This window comes from Daucus carota, chromosome 4, assembly GCF_001625215.2.
Source record: "Daucus carota subsp. sativus chromosome 4, DH1 v3.0, whole genome shotgun sequence".
Lineage (NCBI taxonomy): Eukaryota > Viridiplantae > Streptophyta > Magnoliopsida > Apiales > Apiaceae > Daucus > Daucus carota.
Genome location: NC_030384.2, coordinates 30,866,931 through 30,881,930, shown reverse-complemented (window position 1 = coordinate 30,881,930; position 15,000 = coordinate 30,866,931). Strand labels below are relative to the sequence as shown.

The 15,000-nt window shown below is 34.6% G+C and overlaps 2 protein-coding genes across 3 annotated transcripts; both read right to left on the bottom strand.

Moving 5' to 3' along the window:
• Positions 1 to 757: 757 nt before the first annotated feature.
• LOC108216183 (L-Ala-D/L-amino acid epimerase) lies at positions 758 to 4,805 on the bottom strand. Its single transcript, XM_017388875.2, has 7 exons — positions 4,253 to 4,805; positions 2,928 to 3,038; positions 2,538 to 2,754; positions 2,104 to 2,437; positions 1,879 to 1,940; positions 1,687 to 1,759; positions 758 to 1,110 (listed from the first exon to the last, which is right to left on the bottom strand). Coding segments are annotated over exons 1-7 (1,284 nt in total). The 5' UTR covers positions 4,739 to 4,805; the 3' UTR covers positions 758 to 1,109.
• Positions 4,806 to 6,800: 1,995 nt separating this feature from the next.
• Positions 6,801 to 14,971, bottom strand: LOC108218951 (nuclear poly(A) polymerase 1). 2 transcript variants are annotated; one of them, XM_017392139.2, is made up of 13 exons: positions 14,833 to 14,971; positions 14,178 to 14,738; positions 14,014 to 14,091; positions 13,817 to 13,924; positions 12,482 to 12,544; positions 12,235 to 12,396; positions 10,396 to 10,509; positions 10,194 to 10,256; positions 9,778 to 10,107; positions 8,912 to 9,076; positions 7,862 to 8,740; positions 7,461 to 7,540; positions 6,801 to 7,201 (listed from the first exon to the last, which is right to left on the bottom strand). In XM_017392139.2, exons 2-13 carry the CDS (start codon positions 14,292 to 14,294, stop codon positions 7,156 to 7,158), a joined length of 2,205 nt encoding a protein of 734 aa, XP_017247628.1. In that variant the 5' UTR covers positions 14,295 to 14,738; positions 14,833 to 14,971; the 3' UTR covers positions 6,801 to 7,155. The 2 variants fall into 2 exon arrangements, with proteins under 2 accessions (XP_017247628.1, XP_017247629.1); XM_017392140.2 differs by having other exon boundaries at positions 7,461 to 7,537.
• Between the last annotated feature and the right edge of the window lie 29 nt (positions 14,972 to 15,000).

Genomic DNA, 15,000 nt, shown 5'->3' with positions numbered 1-15,000 from the left:
TTTACCAGTCTTACAAACTGTCACCTCAGGGCATCAAAATCATAATCATATGGCCTTTTAAAAGTGACAGACACCCCATTAGGCAAACCACTATTAAGAGCTTTATGTTCGTTTTTAGAACATGGGCGCCGAATAAGATTATAGGAGGAACTTTATATCAACATTGCTATATATACTTTCGGTCTGAAAGTCTGAAGTGAACCAGAATCAACTATTGTTAATTGAACAATTCTTATATGATCTTTGCGAGCGTGAAAGTAACTTCCATAACAAAAAAAAACACGGTTCATGTTACTTAGAAATTATAATTAATTTCTAAATCCGTTCTTTTCTTTTCTTTTTTTTGAAAGATTCTAGATCCATTCTTGTCTCTTAAATCATTCTCAAACTCACTTGCATAATAAGTGAATTTTGGATCTCGAATTATATATACATCAATAAGTTTGTAATGTCTAATTGCATGTCCAATTGAATTTTATGCTTGAGTTTGCTCTCAAGGTATATATAACTAGCTCAAAATCTTTGCGAAACAAAAACAAATATATAGTTTGAAATTTATTATTAATAACTTAATTTCATATTATCTATCATTTATTTCATATTACCTAGACTATTGAAGAAATCCAAATCTAATCATGTGGAGTATTGATTATGGAACTGGTTCTCGTTAGTTTTATTGAACGATTCTTGTGATTTGCTTTGGTCTATCATATTGGATCTGGTATAGTGTCTATGAAACCATGAGGAACATTTCAAGTTTCTTAAGATAGTCTATAATCGCAAACCGAAAGATATATCAACCATGGCTTTAAATGTATCCAGATAAAGAAGCTAGTTCATTTTTCAACTGTAACACCTTCACAAATTAGCAATTCAAGAAATTACCAACTATTCTTCACATTGTGGTAGCCACATGAAAGAGCTTGCACATTAATAAAACAACATAGATCACCTGCACATACTTATTTCCCGGGACTAGTTACTTCAGAATGCTTAATTCGTGAATCGTGGATAACTATTTTGTTCTAGCGACTTCCAGCCTGGTGGACTGTTCACAGAGCTTCATAAAGCAGCAGTCCAACCGAACACATGCTATCAAAAATTAAGCATCTGCAGGAAAATATAGTAATTGAGCACTTTGTGATATATAAAAAGAATTAAATATCTATAAAATATCTATGGTCTACACTAAAATAATGAGCCTAATACCTACATAAAATATAGAAGTTCGAAGGGAGATCACATTACAAAAGTAGAACATATTATTGATTACAACTTAAAATTTCTTGAGATTGATATAGAAGTTCAGAGGGAGATCACATCACAAAAGTAGAACATATTGATGACAAAAATTTAAATTTCTCAACATTACATCATGTCAAAAATTAATAAATACTTAATCAAGTTCAAATGAATTGATAAGAAAACGGCACAAGATAGAAAGCGCTAATGATAATTATGCTTCGTGGAACTAACGATAGTTATGCTTCATGACACTCCACTACATTAAAGAAAGATTAACAACTTATACTGCATTTTATTGTCATTTTACTAGAATTTAAATGAGAAAGAATCAGGGTACCCAGCTAGGGAAACTATTTTTTTACGAATGCAGAAATGTATGATTCAAGCGACAGTGATATGCCAAATACACAGAGAAAAGTGTAAGACAAAACAAAAACTTACCATCTAATGTTGTCCCAATGGAGAAAACCGCCACTGCCTCTGGCATTTGTAAACTTATAAACAGGACCAGAAACTAGCAATACAATATGTTAAATAGTTACTTATATGAGTTTATCTGAAGCTAAAAGAGCCAAGTCAAACTACAAGATTATGTTTAACATCTGAAGAAATATTAAATAAAGAAAATATTACCTTTATAGCCCTCAAAAACTGGATCTTCTGACAGCAGAAGTGGGGTATCTAGGTCAATGAATCTGGTTTATATCATTAAGGTCAATACTTCAACTTATATGATGATTCATGAAAATAATAATAAGATTAAAATTCAGTTGAAGTTGTTTGATGCACATTCCATCAAATGACGAGCAAAAATATCATTTCCAAATTGAAATTGAACAACTATTAGCCACTGCTTACTTGAAACATCCGAGCCCTGCGGCAAGGTGACCAGCGAAACCCATAGCGAGTCTAGTCTCAACCATACCACCAATCATCAGATCCAAGCCCGATGCCCTTGCCAACTCAATAATTTCAAGGGCCCCAATTACTCCAACTTTAGCAAGCTTGATATTAATGACATCTGCTAGATTTTCTTTAATTATCTTCTTGACATCAGCCAAACCCCGACAACTTTCATCGGCGGCAACGGATACCCCATATTTTTCTTTTGCAATGCGAGTAACATGCCCAAGACCTTCCCAGTCATCCCTGTGAACTGGCTGCTCGAACAGAACTGGAGTCACCTTCATTTCTGCAAGGAAGTAACAATCAGGAGAAATTCACTAGTTAAAAAAATCAGAAATGATCATCCTAACATAAAAGATAAAGATTCGCATAGACAAGAGCTTGACCATGTAATGTCTGAAGAACTTGAATAGCTTCCGTTGAGGTGTAACCTTCATTAGCATCTAAGATGAACAAGCAATCAGGGTGCGCAGTGCGTATTGCTTGAAGTACTTCTATGTCTCCATTCAAATTCTTACCCACCTTAAGCTTCAAGGTTTTAAATCCTTGTTTACGATACTTTGAAGCCAATTGAGCAGCTTCAGAAGAGGAAACAATTGGAATCTACACATGATATTGTTTGACATATAATACTACTTTAGAGAGCATATATGTTGATATTGCATATGTTTAGCCACGCTAGTGGCTCAGTAAATCCAAGAGAAAGATTCATATCTAAGAACTGTAAAGAATTAAACAATGAAAAACTTATTAAAACAACTTAAATATAACCGTACTGTAATATCAGTGGTTATTGTATCTGAAACTCCACCGAACAGTCTCCACAAAGGTGTGCCAATGCTATTAGCAACTGCATCAATCAGGGCCATCTCGACCCCCGCTCTGACCTTCAACAGAAAATGCAACATTTATTTCAATAACTGCAGAACTCAAAATAGACCAAATCAAATTATAGCTACCACCAAGTACTCCGAAGCCACCAATACTATGAAACCACTTAATATTGAACCTCAAATTATTGTCATACAGCCATAGTACCAACACAAAAAACAGCGCAAAATTTATTAACATATATTTATCGTATTTATGTAAAGATATAAATGTAAAGAGAGCTGCTCGTCAATCCATAGGGTATTCCTAGAACTGTACCTAGCGGATATCCCTCTTCCCTTGGTAACAAAATGTCAAGTATTCAAGGTCTAGCGGAGGAATCTGCGTTCAAGGATCAGGGCAAGGACCCCGACGAAATCCTGCTTGCCTTTCAGAAAAATCAATAGCGTGAGCACATGTGTCTAGGGTTTCTATGTGTGGTGTCCAACAATAGGCAAATGAATTTTAGCTTTTGGAAGGACTAAATACTCCGTCAACAGGAAAAAATAATCATACAAATAGTGTAGGCACCTCCATTAACAGTACACAACTCATCATCTCATTAATTTCAGGAATTGAATTGAGCAACAAAGGAAAGTGTTCAAGTCTAAAGTCCACACTCCACAATAAGCCTTTTTAATAGATTATTGCAATACCACATCAGTAGTAACTGGGGATAGAAACTATTGCAAACTCGCTGTATAAATTAAGTTCGGAACAGTCTTTATCACAGACACAGACCTAGGTCCTTCATCTTCTATGGACTCTATATCAAAGCTCAATTGACTGCAGAATCTGCGAGAGTAATGTGTTATATACATGTTTGTGCAGATTCTATGACTTATTTTGAATAGCCAAGTAAAACATGTGTAAGAATTGTGCTGTTTTGACTCAAAGTAATCTTTAGTTCTCACCTAAGACGACATACAATTCCCTCAAAAAATTTATAAGCTCAAGTACATATCAATTTGCACCAGATTTAAACTAGTGTGCAATCACATACCCTACCTGAAGTAAGGTCAGCCTACCCCTACATCTCTAATAATGTATAAAGAAAAAACCTTATATTATCACATTTAACCAAAATCTCAATGCAGCATCCTCTAGCAATCAAGAACAACATTGTAATACTATTCATGACACAAAGTTAGACTTAGGCATCTCAAGAAACCAATCAAACATCATATTGAAAGAAATTCCTAGCATTACATGAAAAGTATATGCAACTTACAGAAGCAAATTGATGGCCATGAAGAATCCCACCAACCTCACCCAACACTGAGCTCAAAGTCATACCAGGACTCCTCTTCAAAAACTCACAAGCCTCCGCCGCCTTCTTCAAAGCCAAAGGCTGATCCTCAGCTGTGACAAAAGGAAGAATAGGAGCCTCACCCCACCCAACACACCCATTACTCAACTCAATCCTAATAGCCACATTCTCAACTTTCTCAAGCCTGGATGTAGCTATAGTAAAAGGGGCAATCAGAGGCACATTCAATTCCCTCCCCTCAGCCTTCTGAACATTAACTGTGAATGTCTCAATCAAATTCTTGAACCCAAAACTTGTATTAGTCACCAAAGTTGTCATCTTTGTGCCCCCACAGCTGATGGGCACCTTGAAAATCTTGAAATTTGAGGACTTGGGGCTGGGGGAATGAAGGGTAAAAGAGAGAAAAGAAGAGGAAAGATGAGAAGGGGTTGAAGAAAGAGACAACATGGATGAACCCTTTTGCTGGAAACTGTAGTTGATGGAGTTTTATGATTGGGTGAAGAGAGAAAAATGTGAAGAAATGCCATAGGTGATTGGGCTTTTAATATTCATAGGAGGGATCAAGGAAGACAACAAGAGGTAATTAAATATGGAGTACAATTTGTGTATCTAACGTGTGTATAACCTCAACATCTGATTGTGATGTTGTGTCTGTTATGGGGACCCCTGAATATTTAAGATCAGGAGTGAGTTAAATCATCAGTGGATGTTGACATCAGAATCTGGACAAAGTTCCTGCATCTTCAGTGTAAATGGTGCCTTTAAAATTTTATTTTCACAGAGCTTCTGGAGTGTGATGGATCAGTAAGCTTGGTGTTTCATGATTTATGATTTCCTCATACATATTTTTTAAAATCTAAAAATCCTTATTACATGATTTTGTGTCATTACGGGTGAATTATATATAAAATATAATGTTATAAATTATTTTATAATTATTTTTAAATAATTATTTATAAAAAATGAATATTTTAAAAATAATTTATTAAATTATATTTTATATATACTTTATAATACGTTACAAGTAATATAAGAAATTATAAAGAAAAATAAGAGAAACAAAAGAAGTAATATTTATTCTTTATCACATATATTTTAATTTATAATTTTAATTGAAAAATACTCCTTCTGTCCCGGCAGGTTGTTTACGTTCACTATTTGCAAGCATTTTGAGACTTCTTTAAAGTATGGTTCGACAATATTTTTTTAATTATTTTTTTTGAATAAAAATTTAAAAATCAAATTTTTATACAGAAAAAAAAAATATTATGAAATTATATTTTATCAAAACCTCAAAATGCGTACCAAACATAACAAACCCGCCAAAAATAATGTAACGAACCTGCTGGGATGGTGGGAATACATTTATGTTAAGACTAATATGAAAATTTTAATTAAAATAGGCCTTTTCCCAAAACAATTTAAAGTAAAGATCAGTTTTTTTGAAATTAGTAAAACCTAATATACATACGGAATATGCTTCAAAAATCCGCATATGTTTTAAAGTATACAAATTTATGCGTCTAGGAACCGGCCATGAAAGAATCCAAACCATGCCCTAATGGCGTACCCACTCTATAAATATAAAATCATCTCATTTGGGTCACATGCTGTAAATTTGTAATTGTCCTTTGGATGTGGCCAAGGGTGTTTGCTTTAACTAATTAAACTTTGTTTACTCGTAATTATTAAATAACCCTCTTTAAGGCTGCTGCTGATTCATGCCGTTTGTACCATTTATAATGAGCACTCGTGCTAAAGTCTAAAATGGACGACATTCTGTTTTAAACAATTGTGCTACAGCGGTTTACTACCCCCTCCGTCCCACATTTTAGTTGTCATTAGAGTTTGACTGAAATTTATTAATATTTTATCAATTGATAAAATTAAAAAAATATATCATCAGAAATACTTTTACTCTACTTTAAGATGTAATTTTCAGTTTTTTAGAATAATGAAAGAGTGATTCATAATTTTTGGTCAAAATTTAGTTAATTTGACCAACAAAAATAGAAATGTGACAACTAAAATGGGGGGAGGGAGTATTTAACATTATATAGATATTAACTTTAGCTTCTAGAATTAAGTGTTTTTTTTTTTTTGGCAAAAAAAATGTAGTTGAGGCAGGAGATAAACACACCCTCCAATGGTTTTCGAGTAATTAAAATATAATATAGACATGGGAAATAAACATATAACTTGAGAAAAACTATCATCGTCTTGAAACTTTTGTTTATTTTTTTCATATTTACTCCCTCCGTCCCCTTTTACATGTCCATTTTGACTTTTGACCAGTCAAATTGACTATATTTTGACTGAACTTTACATGTATCAGATAATTGAGAATAATAATAAAAATTATATTACTAAAAAGTATATTTAATCTATTTTAATATGCAACTTTCAGATTTTAGAAATGATGAGTAGATAATTTGTAATGTTTAGTCAAAAATTGGTCAATTTGAATTCTCGAATAGCAAAATGGACATGTAAAAGGGGACGGAGGGAGTATTTATCATGATCGCTACATGGTTCTCACGTTCATCTTGAAATTCACAACGTTAATGGAGGTTTTTCCCTATTATTTGGAGTTTTGGTCCAAATAAAACAAGTGAAAAAAAAAAAGCTATTAACTTGCATTCTCAACATGAAGAAAGAGAGTGAATATTCTGGACTTCTAAAACTTGTTACACTGCTAACCGAAGATCAGTTTATCAATGGCGCCATCATTATCACATAATGTTCGCAAGGCTTTCCGCAGTACTTTATCCTCGAACACTCTGGACATAAAAATGTCCACTTTAATACACTGCTCATTGCTCACAAGTTTATCGACTCTCTGGACATGGAAATGACCTTGCCACTCAATTGCTTGTGCCAGTTGCCTTGGCCATGGAAGTCAGATTCAGCCTGTGATTCATATTTGGTTAGGCAGTAATTTATTAATCAGTTCTACATATCATCACATACAGAAACCGAGAAAAAATACAAAAGTTTATTACAATATTCTAAATTTATAACTAAATATATATTGCAAAGTATTATTGAAGATTTTCATGTCGGCACTTTGCACGGTTAAACCAAAAATATATTATAATTTCGTAGCAAAATGAGTATTTTTAGTTAAACATATATCTTCATGATTATATATTGAATTTTTGATTGCTACCTGATTACAGGCTTCCTCTGTACTGCAGACATGGAACTTAAGCCAGTAGAAGATGGCACTGAAAGCTCATCCGTAGCCTTCTTCAAAATAAACAAAAGCATTAAATACAACAAAATGTATAATACATTAGTACAAGATTAACATTTGAATAACTATAAAGTCTATAAAAAATTAGGGAACTAGAAATATGCTAATACGCAGAAAAAAATCAACAGCAAAACTAGAAGAGCTCCTGTATGCATCCTAGACGTGTGTGAGTGGGTGGGTGAAATTGTATATAGAAATCAAAATATGTACTACTGTAGTGCATACAAAGAAGACTGATTTGTGACAAAAAAAAAAAAAGAAGAAGACGACTGATTGAAATGCACCATTAAGCAAAAAGGATTATCAGACAAGACCTCAAGCTCTTCCAAGCTTCCATTGAATGGAAAATGTGGGTTTACGCAAGCACCGTTGCTAGTCATGACAGTAACTACTTCTGCTCCATTTTCTGTGGACTGACCACATCCTCTGCTTACTACCTTACCAAGGATGTTCGCCTGGTCTTCATACTGAAAGCCTCCTTCAAGCTCCTCAAGCTCTGCTACGGGTTGGTGCAAACCAGGAATCATATTTCCTATTTCCTGCTTCTCTCCTGCTCTAGAGCTTGTTGCTCCATTCATTGCAGATGACAGTTCCATGGGATTTAGAGATTTATTAGCTGCCCCATCATTCCATGAAGATAATGTAGGCAGATTCGTAATCCTCTCTGATCCTTCATTGACACTACTCTTGCTAATTTCACTCCATGTATCCCCTGACTCATTTGTATCTATATTACTGACATCTTTAGAACATGACTTTACAGATCTCACGTCTGTCACATCATCACCATCCTCCAGCATTCTTTTCCTCGAACCATCAGACATATCACCACAGACCATATTTTCACATACCTTGCCAGGAATTTGCTCTTCAGAAGCAACTCGTCTCCTCTCTCCAGGCAATCTAACTGGACGAGGACGGACCCCACCAGGAAATACAAAATTTGGTATATTTCTACGTCTCACATGGGTAACGCGTATCTCCATTCCTGGTTTCCACATTGTGTAATTAGCGACCGATTGCTTAAATTCATCAACAGTCATTCTGATATCATACTGTTCCCCTTCATTAGCTGGAGCCCCTTGTTTCCGTTGCAGACCCATGAAATAAGAACAATGGAAAGGTCTAGTTTTGTCTGAGAACCCACCTGGATGTGGATGGCACTGAAGCATGTTGAAAGTGTGTCTCTCAATCTATAATATGAACAAACAGAAGTCGGTGACGCCAAGAATTATCAAAGGGAATGGAAATTATGGAACACACACATACACGCACGCATAGTGTGTGTGTGTGTGTAGACACACACAAACACACACATACATATATATATATACAAGTATATATATATATATATAATTTGTCACCTTTAATGTAAGTTGGCGAAGGCGAGATTCAACCCATCCTTTCCAGTTTCTAAGGTCATCATCGTTCACTGCACAGATATCAATCTGCAAATAATTCTTGTATGATTCGAAAAAAGGGTAAGGCTCAAAAAGTTTATCCCAATCAGTCCTGTCAGCCTCCATAACCTGCACGTAAAAGCGATATAAGCATACCTCAAGGATAATGTTGGCAAAAAAATATGCGACTTCGAGGTGTTTACAGATAGTAATTTCTTTGGCAAGAGAGGAAAAAAAAAAAAGCAATGCCTAATATTTCTATACACAGAAAAACAAGTATGGTGGTCTCTTCATATTAGGTGTTTTGAGATACCTTCTTTTAGAAGAACAAAGGCTTTACATCCAATATTCCAGTACAAAGCATTCAACATATGTTGATATTTTTATATATACAGGAATTTAACTGATTTCAAAACAAACCATGTTTTAGAACATTTAAAAAATTGGAAAACCTACAAACTAAGTTTTAAAAACAGCCACTTAAATTGCAGTCAAAATTGATACACCAGATCTATATACAAAAGAACGGACACATCTGATCAATATTCAGAAGTGCAAAAGTTTATCAGCTAGAGTCCTAGAACTAAATATTCACCAATGATTCAACAAATACTAATGAACAACATACCAGGCATGAACAGCTTAACGATATTTAACTAGAGTTGCAAAGTTTTCCCCAAGGAAATGTATAATATAGCAAAATGTGCTTTGCATATACCAATTATGTTTTGCATAAATTATTTTAGATGCATATCGTAAGCACACATTAGAATTTGTTTCATGGTGATCTTTTCCCTATATATAGGTTTATAGAAATAAAACAGGTTTACCTCACATATGTCATATCCCCTTTGAAACTCCTCTGTCATAATCCGCAAAGTACTTGATGACACGTTATAACTTGAGTTCATGCAGGGATAAGCTGGGGTAATTATAGGCATCAAATGAAACCTGTCTTTGGGATTCCTTCTAGGATCCCATATTTGAAGCCCGAGTGATCGTTCTTCATTAGCACAGAGCATGACTGGATTTGGCCAACGCCACTGAGTGTATACCCTAAAGAAACGAGCAACTAGCATATTGGGTAAAGCATTGGGGTATAGCTGACATATTCGAGCAACAAGCAGTGCCCAGTTTATGCCCCCTAAAAAACCTGCAACCTGATAATTCAATTGAAAGAAATACAGCTACATTATTGATAAGGGGTAAAATATAACAGTTTGCCAGGAAACAAGAAACCCCATACATTAGAATAAACACCACGTCTTTTTGCCCAGAATCTCATACATCTAAGTGTTGTTCGAAAGCTCTGCAAAGCAAGAAATATATAGGTTTAAAAGTTATACAATAATACAGAAATTCCAAACAAAAGATTACCCTGTTATTGGAGGCGAAACCTGCATAACAACTAATCGGAACAAAATTTAGATGTTGACAATAAGATGTACCTGAATGTTCGGCACCAACCGCAGGATTTGGTCTGTCACTCTACAACCATTAAGACTACGGACTGTAGCATCGTCCGTATTCTGAAGTATGGAGTCTTGTGAAATATCCAAATCCTGTATCATATAAATTTATAAGAAATAGAAATGGTGGATCTATCTCAAATTCTTAATTTAAGATTTTAAACTTATTCAACAGTATGTTACTTGGTAACCAGCATACTAATGTATACAAGTCAAATAGGTGTTCTTACTAACTGTGAGGCAAACAAGCTGTGTGGTCCCACAATTTATTGACTGGACACAGAAATCTACTTGTCAAACTTTTATCCTGTCCAACAGTCTAGGTAGTACTTAATTCTTTGCATTTCTAATCTTTACAACCTACAATTGGTTCCTTCTGTTGAATGATTTGTTATTTTCAGAAATCGGACCCTCGAGTCAGGTTACAATAAATTGCCTCATAGTTATAGCCTTAAAAAATTTCTTTAATATGTTCCCATGTCAAGAATAGCCATTTTGATTCTACCAGAATCTCATACAACTTTCCAATAGAGCCAACCGAAAACAAGTTCAATTTTTCATCCTGTCAACTGTCTAGGTAGCACTAGTCTTTACAAACCTACAATTGGTTCCTTCTGTTGAATGATTTGTTATTTTCCGAAATCCTACCCTCCAGTCAGGTTACACAATAAATTGCCTCGTAGTTGTAGCCTCAAGGAATTTCTTTAATATGTTCCCATCAACCCATGTCTGATAATTTGCATAAATGAGGCACCGTAATTTAGTTTCCTAGAGCAACAGTCCCTAATAGTTTTTTTTTTTGATAAAAAACAGTCCCTAATAGTTGTACTCTGACAATAACCCCTTCCTGCTTTCAGTTTAGAAAGTCTTAGGGGGCTTTTGGATGGTAGATGGGAATGAGAATCTGGAATCGGGAATGGGAATAAAGGGTATCGGAGTGAGTATCCCAAGGGGTGTGGAAGGAAAGATTTACCCATCAAGTGGGAATGGGGTTCCCACTCCATACCACAAAATGGCTAATCCAAACACCAACACATGGGTTTGAGGTTCTGATTCCCGTTGACCGGGCTCATTAAATATAAATCAAACGCCCCCTCAAAGTCATGAGAACTTTTAAGGACAAATGATACAAGAACCTTTTTTAGAGCTCTAAGCCCTGAATTAATAATCATTAGTAAGTATTACGAACTGATACAGCTCTACAGCTCCCATCAACATGAAGGAAGCTTTGATACAGGCATACCACAAGCACACATCTATCCTGATCCAGTCCCATCTATGAGAATATTTGCGATTTAGGATATGGTGGCAAGGTGAGAACTACGGGAAGATGAACCCCGACAAAAGGGAGGAGAAAATATGATAACAGATTGTCAGAAATAAGTGTGATTTGTACAACCGGAATACTTGGTCTGCAACCTTTGTTACTTGTAATTAATGCAACTGCCTGCAATTGTTGCAATTGTGTGTGTGTGAGGGGGAACCACGGAAGTAATGGCAAATAGTTAAGAGGATTCTAATAGATGATAGACGCACGAGTGATTGCCAGTGAATATGCAAACAATTTGGTCATAGAACTGCCTTTTAAAGCCGTAGCACAAGGGCTTTTAGTATATTGACTTTGTTATGATCAATAAATATAAAACCATATGAAAAGAACTCACAAAGAATGTGGACAAAGGGCATTTTGCAAGTATGAATCTTACTCGTGATGGATGTCAACAGATTGATAGGGCAGAAACTAATCAATCAGGAGTAAGTAAACAAAATTTGTCAAACAGCAATGACATAAGAAACAGAAATCAAACAAGCACTTACATCAGGGATGACCCAAAGAGATAGTCTAGCATACAAAAGATCTATAGAAACCCCTTTGAACTTGAATCCCAGCACCGGAACATGAGCATCTGGTATGGGGTGTAATTCTGTTACTTCAGGTATCTCTGAAAGCATTCTTTGAAGCTCTCCAAAAAAATCATCCTGATAACAGTTTGCTAAACATATTAATTTCCGACGCATACTTGAATAAGAAAAAAGTTCACTACAAGGCTAGTGCCAATCATACATCCCGTCCAGCATGTCTAGGCCCCACACAAAGTGTATCTATATCTGCACCAGGTCCATGTACCTGACGATTAAAAGGATACAAAATGAATCCCAAAAGTATATTTTACAATACAAATGACAGAAATAAGCAAGTAAACTTTGGTAGCTAAAAGAGAGCAGATGTAGATCATCTTAATACAACATTAATTAGTTTAAAGTTTAAAAACTTATCATAGTCACAATGTATGAACTCAATACCCGTTATCAAAAATCTTCCTTTGGAACTGAGTACTACCATCTCGTGAAGCAATTACAAGGTAAACAAGAAAAAGGAATCATAAATGCACAGATACAACAGATATAAAAATCTCAAAACACACAACGTTCAGCTTGCTAGACTTGTTGAAATTTAGCACCATAAAAGCTTTAGCCAATTTAAGTAGAATTCACTACATTAAAGCTAAAGTTTACTCACCCACAAGTTAGCTAAATTGCTAAAATATTTTATATGTGTGTGCGCGCGCGCGCACCTAAGTATAATATCGCATTTTAATATTTTATATATGCAAGACCTCTAGCTTTAATATTGCATTTTACATATACATTATTTTGTATCCTATATACAATTTAAGTAAAAGACTGACCCAAATTTTAACAACACACCAAGTATAAAATTCATTTTATTAACAACTCCAAGGAACAAAGTATAACTTTGGCAACTACAGAATTTAACATAATATCTTCCTTTTAGTGGAAGGTCAGAAGCTTGATACTAGGACACTGAATATAATTTATAAATATTTCAATAGTAGTACAATACGAATACAGAAATGATTGTAGATATTAAGTTTAAAAAGATCATTTATTTTTTAAGTAAGTCCCTGTGCATATAAACTTATAGATATTATTTAAAAAATTAACATCCACCCAAACAGTTCTGGCTTTACTTTTAGACCAAGAGCTCTTAATCATGCAACAATGCAATGTAGTTTCTTAATTTTCAGCAAACTAACAAGCATCAAGAAGAACATTGACTCTACTAGTAATCCAAAAAGTGTCAATGCAGAGCATCCCCTTGGTATATTTATGTAGCTTTTTAAGTATCACATTGACTATCTTTAACATATAGTTCATGGGAGTGTAATCCTGGTGGCGTGGTCCTTATCTTATGGGAAAATGTTCAGCAGACATACATGCAAGATTCTGAAAAGCATAAGTTCAAGAGATCGCAACTCAGAGATCTGAGTAGTACAATAATTGCTTATAAATGCATTAGGATTCTCTCTTCCCATTTTCATTTTTAAATTTTAGCTATTTGTAACATGTCACTAAAACAAGTTTAGGAGAGTCTTACCCCCAGACGGTAAGAACCAAAAGTGAAAATCTTTGCATTAGCTTCATGCACCAGCTGCTCATTTAGCCCCTTTGCACGACTTATAGATTTTACCCATATTTTGACAAGCTATCCAAGTTAGCAAACAATTAACATTGTTATAAAGTACATAAGGCATCTAGGATGTTAGCCTGAATACAATTAAATTGACACTCAACCTGGTCAAGCCTCCCAAGTACTTCTTCCCGGGCAATCGATTCTTCATGACTCTCATACAATCCCGCATCAGCTAAAAACTAGACAACCACAATATTTTAGTGTATCACAATTAGTAACAGCATAAAATCTACAAAACCTATTCAATATTTGATCAAACAGAAACCTTTTCAAGTTCACGGGTCTTCATCACATCATACTCAGTCGGTCCAGCCAAGGAAATCGGTTCAGTGATTCCCAAGTGTTGAACATGATTCTGATTGTTAAATCCAGCCAAAGCCATTTACACTTAAAAAGACTAATTTTTTTTTTATACTATTCTTTTTCAAATAAACGAGCCTCGTAAACTCATCAAAATACAAAATCATCCATATAAATTTACAATCTTTTTTCCCACAAGAGTCACAGAATCACTAAACACAAACAATTACAATCAAAATCAAACTACTGTCAAAAATACAAACTTGGCAAGAACAATACAATTTCAAATCTAATATAGCTAAAGGTTCAAACTTTACAACACCAATTTAATTTTTTTTCATCTTCTTTCTCTTTTCTATTTTTTTTTCTTTTTTTTTACCACAAAAATTGAAACCCTAAAAGCAAAAACGCCAAGTGAATGAACAGCAGATAATTCAGTGAATTTGGTGAAAACCCAAGATTTCTTCTCCTAATTGCTGCAGCTTTTCAGGGGAATTGATTGATTTTGAGCATCAAAGCTGTAACCCTGGAGACATACATACATATACACACACACAAAAATCAGAATATACAGAGATTATGAAGAAAGAAGAATACATAGAGAAAGACAGAATGCTTACAGGTGGATGAAAATTGAGAGAAGAGATATTACGAAGAGACTAGTAGTTTGATAATGGGATTATTAATTAAACAATAAATATACATACATACATCATACATGATTTGCATTTATTATGTGTCTCTATGTGTGTGTAAGCATGGACAGGTGTGGGTTTGGCAATTTTACA